The sequence below is a fragment of the Bos taurus genome, chromosome 13 (assembly GCF_002263795.3).
Source record: "Bos taurus isolate L1 Dominette 01449 registration number 42190680 breed Hereford chromosome 13, ARS-UCD2.0, whole genome shotgun sequence".
NCBI classification, from domain to species: domain Eukaryota; kingdom Metazoa; phylum Chordata; class Mammalia; order Artiodactyla; family Bovidae; genus Bos; species Bos taurus.
The window spans coordinates 36,017,352-36,028,818 of record NC_037340.1 but is presented as its reverse complement, the minus strand read 5'-3'; the positions used below and the strand labels follow the sequence as shown (position 1 = coordinate 36,028,818).

Below are 11,467 nucleotides of genomic sequence, written 5' to 3'. Positions count from 1 at the left end.
GGGGGAGCGCGGGAGACGGCCGGCGCCGCCCGCAGCCCAGACGCCGGCGCCGCTCGGAGCCGCGGGGCAGAGCTCTCCGCCCGCGCCCGGCCCGCCCCTCGGCGGAGCGGCTGGAGCCCTGCGGCCAATCGCACGGCGCCAGGGGCGGGGCCCGGGCGGAGTCGGAGTGGGGCGGGGCCTGCTGGCTCCCGGCGCGGGGCGCTATTTACGGCGCGGAGCCGGTCGGACCCAGGCCGGCCCAGGCGGGAGCTCGGGGCGGGCGGTGTCTGCGCATTGGGTTGCTGGTTCCTTCTGCCGAGTGGCCGACCGACGAGAGCAGAGCCTGAAGCCCATCCAGCTGTCGGGCCGAGCGGAGGGAGCCAGGATTGCGGAACCGGACCGTGCCCCTCGCGCCCATCCAGCCGCTCTCCATGCTCCGGCCGCGGCCCGGCCCCGCGCCCCGGGCATTACCCATGCACTACGCGCGCCGGGAGCCGTAGGCTGCAGCTGAGCCGCGGCTCCGGGAGCCGACGGGGGCGCCGGGGCCGTGGAGGGGGGCGTCCATGGATCGCCACTCCAGCTACATCTTCATCTGGCTGCAGCTTGAACTCTGCGCCATGGCGGTCCTGCTCACCAAAGGTGGGTGCCCGCCGGCCGGCGGGGCGCGAGCTCCCCGGGGAGGGCCGCGGGGTCCCGGGGCTTTGTTAGCGGCGGGAGAGGCGGCCTCCCGCGCCGAGCCAGCAGGTCGCGACAAGTTGTCTGTTCTTAGAAGTCGCGGCGGTGGCTTCGGGTCCACCCGCCCACCCCGGTGTCCCGGGGCCGAGCGCGTGGAGGTGGTGTGAGACCTCGGGGCGAGTGGTTGTCAAACTGTTTGTGCGAATCTGTCGGTCGTAAACTTCTGAGAGTTTGCAGCCGCGGCGTGGGGCGGGAGTGGCCGGGAGGGACCGCAGTCTCCCGCCCCCCGTTGCACCGTGCCCGAGTGTTTCGTGTGTGTGTCCCGGTTTGAGTCCGAGTGTCTCGGTTTGTGTGCGCGACTCTGTATTTGAATGTGTCTCTGCTGTGAACGTGTGTCTGTATTTGAGTGTTTTTGTCCATGAGTGCACTTGTGTGTCTGTTGTGTGTCTCTCTGTATTGGAGCATCTTCACTTGGGAATGTCTCCGTGTTTAAATGTCTCTGTCCGTGAATGTCTGTGTGTGTGTGTCTTACTGTCTTTGTGAGCCCTCGAGTGGTGCCTCCCCGCGTGTAGGTGTCCCAGGTGTGTGTCCGCGTGCAGCGGTGTGGGCAGCGCTACTGCTTGGGGGCTGGAAGGTGTGGACTGCGTCAGCGGTCCCTTTTCCCACTCACATCATATTTTATAAACGCTACTCAAAAAAAAAAAAAATTTTTTTTTGCAGCGGTCAGTTTCTTTTTTTTTTTTTTTCCTTTGCAGGCTTTCGCCTTTTAGGTGGAAATAACCCAGACAACACTCTTTTGAATTTCAAGGGCCCTCCACCTCCCCTGCCACGAACTCTGCCTACTGTTTGTCCTGTGAACAGATAATTTTTCTTAAAAATAGGAGGCATTTTTAGCTTTTGCACCACCAACCCCCCCGCCCCCTTTACTCTAATTGCCATGTAGCAGGCATGAGGTTGAAGGATCAGCCGGGCCAGCAGAGATGATGTGCTACAGTATTTATTTATTTTGGAAGAAAGGCTGTAATTAACCCTAAATAACAGCCCTCGTAGCAGCCTGCAGAGGGAAGCCTCCCGGTCTATCAAAGACCGGCCGAACGGGGCCGGACCGCGGCTGACATAAGTCACAGATACCGAAACTATGCGCCTGATAATGATATAATTAGGGGATCAGAGGTTTCTGACTGCTGCGGACTTCAAAAGCTTTAAAAGAAGCCAGCAGCCTCTCCTGTAGCCGTCCTGACTGAAGCAGACATTTTTGTTTAATCACCACGTACAGTAACCAGAAAGGGGGGCAGACAGAAGAGCATTGTTCCCTGCTTCAAAATACCAGTCCCCTCCTGGCCTTTTCGCATGCCACAGGAAGAAACTTTATGAAACGGCAGAAATATAGTTTTAATACAGTAACACAAAAGTCTATTCAACTTGCTCCAATGTGGCTCCAATTAAAAAAAAAAAAGTTGTTAGAACTTTCCTAGTTACCTGTCAAATTTTTATTAGACTGTTTTAGGTCATTGAAAATATAGTCTTTAAAATAGGCTCTCATAAACATTTAAGCAGCATTTTGCTTGTATTCAGCTTTCTTTTTTTCTGCATGAGGTCTGAAGTGCATGGGATCAACATGGACTTTTAATCTGTTTTATTTCTTCTTTCAACCTATATGTGGAATTTGTCAGACTTAGGGATATTCAGTCATCACCCGTTTAAAATCAGTGAGCTTTCTGCAAAAAAAGCGGGTAAGCTTGGAGAGAGGAGTAAAGAACTTGTGCAAAGCAGGATTCTAACTGGATAGGTCTTATTTACTGGAGAAGGGAAGGGACCCTGGCCCAGACCTAGGACAGGAGGAGGACCTCTGGCTTTGCACAGTGAAACTCATGTTGGCAAAGATCTGTGTTTAGTTGGCTGGGTTTTTTTTTTTTTTTAAAGAACTGAAGCACTAGGAGCCTTATGGTGGCATGGAATTTGGACAGATAATTAAATGAGACATCTTACTCAGGCATTCACGAAAGGAGGAGAAAGAAGAAAGGTGAGGCTGGGAGGAGATTTGTAGAGCAGCAGTGCCTGGTGTTGGTGTTTAATTTCAGAGCTTTGGTTTCAGAGCTTTGGTTTCTGTAACTAAGACTTCAGATGGAGAAGCTGGGGAGAGGCATGTACCTGAGTTCAGTTCACAGCAGGCTACAGCCGTGGCCTGTGACAGTGGCCGAGGTCCACCAGGTCAAGTATCATGTGAGTGATCTTTCCCAGCCCCAGATTGTTTCAACCAGAAATTGACATGGAAGTCTCAGATCTTGTGGCAGAATGTTAACCCGCTTGCAACTCACAAACTAAGTTTTATAAAGGAAACTTTTAATCACTTCCTGTAGAAAAATTTGAGGTTTCCTTAAGGATTTTTCATTCAAGCAGCAGAGGATTTTCAGTTTCAATGTTTCCCGTTTTAGATCCCATGTTGAATTACACATAAAACTGGGGAGTTGAGGGGTGGGGGGAGGAGGGAGCCTTGCAGTTTCACCCCCTCCTCCCTGCCCCCAGTTTTATGACTTTCCATTTGGGCTGAAAGAAATTGACTTTGGCAAGCAAACCACTAATTGTAAACTGCCTAGTTCCTGTTTTACAATATCTGACTAAAAGCTCCCCTGCATGAACAGATCTTTATAGGCAAAGTTTGCCTTTTCTAGAGAGGTTGCAAATAGCTGCCCAGTTTCATAGTTTTAAAACCTCCTGACCAGAGCAATTTCTAGATTGTTGTGTTTCTAGTTAATAACTTTATAAGGTGTTAGCGAAAGCTCTTAAACCTTGGCACAGCCCTTCGAGGTAGTAAACAATTCAGCAGTTCCGATCAAATATTTATACTGACAAAATCAAAAAGCCTAGCATTTTACGTTGTATGGTCATGTAGGATTAAAACAAGTCAATAATGTAATTTACCTTACAGTAGGAGAAATCCTGGTGATGATTATTTTGCTTCAAAGACAAAAGTGTTTTTAATTACTTGCTAGCTTATCCTACACTGAACTTTCATCCTCTGCTATGTGGATTAATACAGTTCTAAGATGATATTTACCTGACTTGGGATTCGAGCACTGACTTGCACAAGGGGCTTTAGGGATCCATGTGGTCAGCCCTTCTAAGCCCTCAGCTGAATATTCCCTAAAGTGAATGTCTTCGAAATTTGGGGTCTGGTGGCGCTAGCGGTAAAGAACCCACCTGTCAATGCAGAAGACTTTAGAGACACAGGTTCAGTCCCTGGGTCGGGAAGAGCCCCTGGGGGAGGGCATGGCAACCCACTCCAGTATTCTTGCCTGGAGAACCCCATGGACAGAGGAGCCTGGTGGGCTACAGTCCATGGGATCTCAAAGAGTCAGACATGACTGAGCGACTTAGCACAGCACAGTTGTTGAAGCTGATGCTTTATCTGGTCTCTGAAGCCATTTGATGCAATTGCCCATCATTTTCAGGTGAAATCAGATGCTACTGTGATGCAGCCCACTGCGTGGCTACTGGTTACATGTGTAAATCTGAGCTGAGCGCCTGCTTCTCCAGACTTCTGGATCCTCAGAACATCAATTCCCCGCTCACCCATGGCTGCCTGGACTCCCTGGCAAGCACAGCGGACATCTGCCAAGCCAGACAGGCTCGCAACCACTCCGGCAGCCCCTTGCCCTCTTTGGAGTGCTGTCACGAAGACATGTGCAACTATAGGGGGCTACAGGATGTCCTCACCCCGCCCAAGGGGGAGGCCTCAGGTAGGAGTGGCACCCCCTCTGACCAAACCCTCGCTTGGCCTCTAGGCTTGTGACAGCCATGGCTTTGTCTGTCTGCTATTGATTTTGTTGTTGATGTAATTAGAGACGGCTGAGGGAGAAGCCAGGCTGGGTGCAAAGATGCATCTCCACTGAGTGACTTTCATGTCTGCCTGAGCCCTAGATATCTGTCTGCATAATAGGTTTTGCCTGTTTTTTTCCAATATTTTGAAGCCATTAAAAGGCCATTAATAATCAAAATAAACAAATGTTTTTGGAAGCTCCTCTGCCTCGTTGGGCAGCATTTCTGTTCTAAATGTTGATTGAATCGGAAACCTCTGTTTAAGGGGATTGCTGTTGTTCAGTCACTCAGTTGTGTCCAACAGTTTGTGACCCCATGGACTGCAGCACGCCCGGCTTCCCTGTCCTACACCATCTCCTGGAGTTTGCTCAAACTCATGTCCATTGAGTTGGGGATGCCATCCAACCATCTCCTCCTCTGTCATCCCCTTCTTCTGCCCTTAATCCTTTGCAGCATCAGGGTCTTTCCCAGTGAGTCGGCTGTTTGCATCAGGTGGCCCAAGTATTGGAGCTTCAGCTTTAGTATCAGTCCTTCCAATGAATATTCAGGGTCGATTTCCTTTAGGATTGACTGGTTTGATCTCCTTTAAGGGGGGGTACCGCATTTAAAAGGAGAGATGCTCTCGCAAAGCTCCAGGAAGGGGTGACCATGTTTGATGGGTTTGCTTGTGCCCCCTCTAGGACAAGGGAACAGGTATCAGCACGATGGTAACAGAAACCTCATCACCAAAGTGCAGGAGCTGACGTCCTCCAAAGAGCTGTGGTTCCGGGCAGCAGTGATCGCAGTTCCCATCGCTGGGGGGCTGATCCTGGTGTTGCTAATTATGCTGGCCCTGAGGATGCTGCGGAGCGAGAACAAGAGGCTGCAGGAGCAGCGGCAGCAGATGCTCTCACGTTTGCACTACAGCTTCCATGGACACCACTCCAAAAAGGGGCAGGTGGCGAAGTTGGACTTGGAGTGCATGGTGCCCGTGAGTGGCCATGAGAACTGCTGTCTGACCTGCGATAAGATGAGACAAGCCGACCTCAGCCACGACCGCATCCTGTCGCTTGTGCACTGGGGCATGTACAGCGGGCACGGGAAGCTGGAGTTCGTATGACTGGGCCTCACGGAACTGGATGTCTGGGACCCTCTTGAGTTCTGCTGGGCGGGAGCACTTTATCTGAAGAAAAAACTAACTCGCGTCATCATCTGCGAGAGATGGAATGACCTCTGCAAACAGCATCTTGGCTATTTCTTCTGAAGGATTATTTGCACAGACTTAAATACAGTCAAAATGTATTATTTCCTTTAAAATTATTAAAAAGCAAAGAGAGGACTCTGTACACTGTTACCAGGGTTATATGCATCCAGAGGGAGCTAGAATTGAGTACCTAAATAAACAAATGTGTTCTCTGTAAGCTCCTACATCTGGATTTATTGTAAAGATTTAAAATATATATATATATATTTTGTCTGAAATTTAGTGGTGTCTTGTCATAAATTAAAAACTAAGCCGGAAGGGCAAGGAACTACATGTTAATTATACAACTGAAGACCTATGATTGCTCAGTGTAGGATCTCAACTATAGATTTTGGCTTGACTGTTTTTTCTTAACAAGACCAAGATCTTGTTTGTTCTTACATGGCCAATGTGTTGTTTTCTTACAGCGTGGAGAATTTCTAAATGTGTACTGCCCATCATTCAGTGTCTTACCCACAGTTTTTTGTTAGGATAATTCTGGTTTTAGCTTTCATCTAAGAGAAATTGGAAACTTATTTATACCGGAGTCAGATATCATTGATCAATTTCCGAAGTTGCCTTAGCAAAAGGTGATATTTATCAGCTTGGTCCAGGTGCTCTGGAATTTGTTTTTAAATGTGTCTCTACCTCCCATCAGAAAAGGAAAAAAGCCTACTAAATGAATCTTTTTTTTTTTTTTCAAAGTTAATCACTGTCTACTTTTACTGTTAATTAATTCATCAGTTTATTCTGGACTTAATTAAATATTTTGGACCCCAAATTAGCCAAACATTATTGTCTCATGCTTGTAGTTTTTAAACCTTCCTTCAACAGAGTGTTATAATGATAAATTTTTTTTACTTCTCAATCTTAGATTTTCAATAGTGAACATTATACATCAGTTAAGATTTAAATAATAATTTCTCCCCCAAATGATTCTTTTATTAATATAATCAAATAGACTGTTGATTTTAGCCACTAACACACTAAATAATAGTGTTTCCACTCCTGGAGGACTTTGGCAATAAAGCCCAGCCTGAATTTAAAGCTATGCCAGATGTGTACTTTTCCTCTAAAATGGGTCTTTATTATTATCTTAAATATGAGAATAATTTGTAGGTTCTTTTCTTGATTCTTTTGTATATTTGAAACTTTTGCTTAAAAATTAACCTATAGCCTGCATATTTGAGTACCTGTGGGGTTTCCTTTTATGAATGTTAAAAAGGATTTTTTGCATATATTCGGGGATATTTTATGATCAGCATACTTTGGGTCCCTTAAGACAGGTGCCGTCACTCAGTTGATGGAAGAATCTGAGTTGAAATGAGTAGTCTAAAAATGAATACCTAGGTTATTTAATAACTAATAAGCCACAGCCCCAAATAAATTAGGCTATGGAATAAATATGAGTTTTAATAAATGACGGCATTCATATTGTGCTTTTTGAGACTGAGAATTCTTGCATGTGTGACTTACAGTTCATAAAGTGTTACATTTTCTGTGCATCCATTTTTTTTGAGAGAGTTAAAGAATTTGGGGCCCTAACTCTCCAAACCTAAGGGAAGAGAAGGAATCAAAATGGCCAGTTGGTGAAATTTTTGCCCTCACCATCTCTTTCAAGCTTTAGATCAAATTACAGTAGTTTTGGGGCTTGAAGATTAAAAGGCTTCTTGTCTCTTCTGTGTTCTTATGTCATGAGTGCATTGTGCAAGTACCATGGATTCTAAAGTGGCCTCTCCTTGCTCACCCTGCTGTTTCTTATTCATCACATTTCTTCCCAATACCAGTTAATTAGGAGCTCAGGAATTCATTAGGAAATAAAACCATGAAGGATTGAAATTCATCCTCTTTGAAACAATTTGACAACAGTGAACTCCAGGGAAGTTACAGGAACTTCCTCCGGAGAAGACCCAGGGAAGCCCTGGTGTGTGTGGGTGCTAAGATCACAGACCTTTAATAGATGAATAGAAAAGCCTCCACCTGGTTCTTTTGGGCTGAGCTTAAATCTGCAAGGTTGTTCACACTTCCCTGTTGGGTAGGCTGCTGGCTCTGTGCCCACAGTGGGGCTCTAGTTGTAGCCACGTAATAGGTGGGCCCTGTCTCTTTTCCTAACAAATCCTCTCCCTTATTTAATATTTGTGTATTGCTGCCACCAGTTTTAAAGTCAAATCTGCACATAACTTGGCCTTTCAGCAAAAATATTGTAGGTTTCTCCACTTTGATTTTTCTAAGAGCTAAATATAAAGTCTACTTTTGGTTCCCTGTGAGAATGTAGAGGTTGCCAAGAGTGGAGATAAAAGACCCTTCATGAAATTGCGACCTACCTGATTCGGTGATGTAAGGAGGATGACGGGTTTGTTTGTTTTTCCCTCGTAGAGATGTTTGCCGTTCCTTGGAGGTGTCAGTGCATGGCTGGGCTGATCAGGAACAGTCCTTGTTTAATGTGGACATAGAACTCTCCCCAAAAGTGATTTTCCCTTTTTAAGCGGAAATTTGCCCAAACCAGAGATAAATGGTTGTCATGATATTTCTGTATCTGCACCCCTTAAACATTCTGCCCCTTCTGAAAAAACTCTGTCCGTGGTTACATCTTTTATGTTATTCCCCCCTCCCCCTCCCCGTCCCGTCCCTTATTTTGAATGGCTCCGAGGCTTCCTAGAAATTGACTGGTGTGTCTCTAATTTCTGCTGAACTGATTTTATTAAAAACACTGCACCATAGGGGGTTTGACCTCCCTCCTAAAATACCAAACATGTCTGCTTTAGAAAATCACAAAGGTCTCTTCTGAAGAGCTTGTAAATCTGGTTTCAATATGGCTTGATTATAGACTAAAAGCTTGAAAGCGGTGGCATCTAGTATCGAGTCTGGAAGTAGCCTTTTTGGGGCCAGGACAGCTTTTTTCTTTAAAGCCTTTAATTGGTCCTCTTCTGTGTCTCTTCACCCACATAACTTTAAACCTTCAAAAGCTACATGGTGTGATGAGGTTGAACTTAGCCAAGGGAGCAATCAAGAGCACTTGGGCGTCTCGCAGCCTGGATTCCTATGTAGACTCCATTCCCATCAGCTGTGTGAACTTGGGCACTTTACTCAGGCTCTTTGGCTACTCAAGTTTGGTTCCCCATACCATGGGGGCAGTAATTACACTTTATATGACAGTTGTGGGGAGGTATGGAAGTAGGTCGGAGAAGGCGATGGCACCCCACTCCAGTACTCTTGCCTGGAAAATCCCATGGATGGAGACGCCTGGTAGGCTGCAGTCCATGGGGTCACTAAGAGTCGGACATGACTGAGCGACTTCATTTTCACTTTTCACTTTCATGCAGTGGAGAAGGAAATGGCAACCCACTCCAGTGTTCTTGCCTGGAGAATCCCAGGGATGGGGGAGCCTAGTGGGCTGCCTTCTATGAGGTCGCACAGAGTCTGACACGACTAAAGCGACTTAACAGCAGCAGCAGCAGCTGCATGGAAGTAGGTATTCCTACCAATACAAGAGTCTTGGATGAACTCAAGTGGCCCCTAAATCCTCAAAATTGTCCTGACAAGTTTTTATTTGTCCCTACTATTTATACAGTGAATATTTTTATTTGACTTTTTAGTGTTTCAGATAACACATTTGAGGTTTGCAAGCCCTTCAGTCACCTGCAGACTGGATTTAACTTTTTAAAAATTTGTTTTCAATTGACTGCTTTTATTGAATGGCATCACAGACTCAATGGGCATGAATTTGAGCAAACTCTGGGAGATAGTGAAGGACAGGGAAGCCTGGTGTGCTACAGTTCATGGGGTTGGTCATAAAGGGTCGGACTCGACTGAGTGACTGAACAACAGTCTCTCCTAGGTACAAATTATGTTGGTTTGTAACTATTTACTTTTGGAATAATCTATATGGCTACTTAGACGCTTACTTCTTGGAAGAAAAGTTATAACCAGCCTAGATAACATATTGAAAAGCAGAGACATTACTTTGCCAACAAAGGTCCATCTAGTCAAGGCTATGGTTTTTCCAGTGGTCATGTATGGATGTGAGAGTTGGACTGTGAAGAAAGCTGAGTGCCGAAGAATTGATGCTTTTGAACTGTGGTGTTGGAGAAGACTCTTAAGAGTCCCTTGGACTGCAAAGAGGTCCAATCAGTCCATTCTGAAGGAGATCAGCCCTGGGATTTCTTTGGAAGGAATGATGCTAAAGCCGAAACTCCAGTACTTTGGCCACCTCATGCGAAGAGTTGACTCATTGGAAAAGACTCTGATGCTGGGAGGGATTAGGGGCAGGAGGAGAAGGGGACGACAGAGGATGAGATGGCTGAATGGCATCACTGACTCGATGGACGTGAGTCTGAGTGAACTCCAGGAGTTGGTGATGGATAGGGAGGCCTGGCGTGCTGCGATTCACGGGATTACAAGGAGTCGGACACGACTGAGCAACTGAACTGAACTGAACTGATAGAACCTTTCCATTGTGTGTACCTATTCTGTTTTTCCATATTTGACAGAATCAAGTTCTGTTAGAATTTCAGCTGCTCCGGGTGGTTAATCCATTGAGAAGATCACAGGAGCCAGGTTAGGTGAGAGAAGGTGTCAGAACTGCTTGAACAGTATGTGTCTGATTGATGCATTCAATTACATTTGGCCTCATAGGTAGTCCCAACAAAATCCAATGATTCTATTGGCTTGGGGGACTTTCTGAATTTTGGGGGGGCACCCTACTTAGTGAGCAACTTAATTTCCCTGGATGAAGTTAATTTAGTTACTCTGTGGATCATAGTCATCATGAGAAAATAAGTTGCTCCAACATCCACATGCTCCCTCCCCACCTCACCTCCTGCAACTCATTCAGTGCATGTTGCCCTCACTCTGCAGACTTAAAAAAAATCAGATCATTGATCTGAGAATTTGAGATCCAATGAAATAATGAAATTAAACACTTTCAAGTTTTGACATCTCTTTACTGGAAGTACAGTTTTAGACTTTAAACACACCCTTGTTGATTTGCTAACACTGCTAACAGTTCTGTGGTGTGGTGGTATCGTTCCCTGGTCTGCCATTCCAGAAGTTTGGAGATGGAACTGAGAAGGGGGAAGGACTGAGTTTAACCAGATAGGGGTTTACTTTTAACAAGGCAGCAATTTTCCAATGGTTCTGCTTTGTAGAGTTTACAAGTATTTGTTACTAAGGGAGGGCTACCAACCATTCCATTCGGCTGCAAACTTTCCCCTTTGTATGAATATGAACGGTGGTAACCAGATAGGCATTGATGAGCAATCTTGGAAGATTCTTTGGATAAGCAGTTAGATAGTGTCTCAAGGCATTTAAGGAGATTGTCAAGACTTTAAGGAGATTCATTCTTCCTGGTAGCCAGTGGCCAGATGGCCTCTTGGGGGCTATTTCAAATTTGTATTTAGCTGCCTGTATCTTGCAGATTAGATTGATATTGGACTAAGCCTGAACAGAAGCCTGAGAAGATGAGTTGATAACTATTAGTATTTATCACACACTGTATGTATAAACAAAGGCCATGCCAGCCAAGGGTCTTAGTAATCCTGGAATGATTTTATGTTTAACAAATTTCAAGACAGTGTGAGAAAAAAAAAAAAAAGACAGTGTGTAAGTAGATGTTGGAATTTGTCAGCGGTTTGTTTTTAAACATGTGAAGACTGAAAGATCTTGCGTTACAAACCTAATGGAACAAAAATTGTTTAAGCAGTGAAAACCAAGCGAAATGCATGAAGCTCCTTATCCTGGGTCTCTCCCTCTCGGAACTGCCCTGGGTCTGAT

The 11,467-nt window shown here is 45.7% G+C and overlaps 1 protein-coding gene across 1 annotated transcript; it reads left to right on the top strand.

Moving 5' to 3' along the window:
* Positions 1-241: 241 nt before the first annotated feature.
* On the top strand, positions 242-7,129 carry BAMBI (BMP and activin membrane bound inhibitor). The gene is given in 3 exon segments (NM_001046309.1): positions 242-618; positions 4,107-4,394; positions 5,154-7,129. Coding segments are annotated over 3 exon segments (783 nt in total). The 5' UTR covers positions 242-542; the 3' UTR covers positions 5,573-7,129.
* The last annotated feature ends 4,338 nt before the right edge of the window (positions 7,130-11,467 follow it).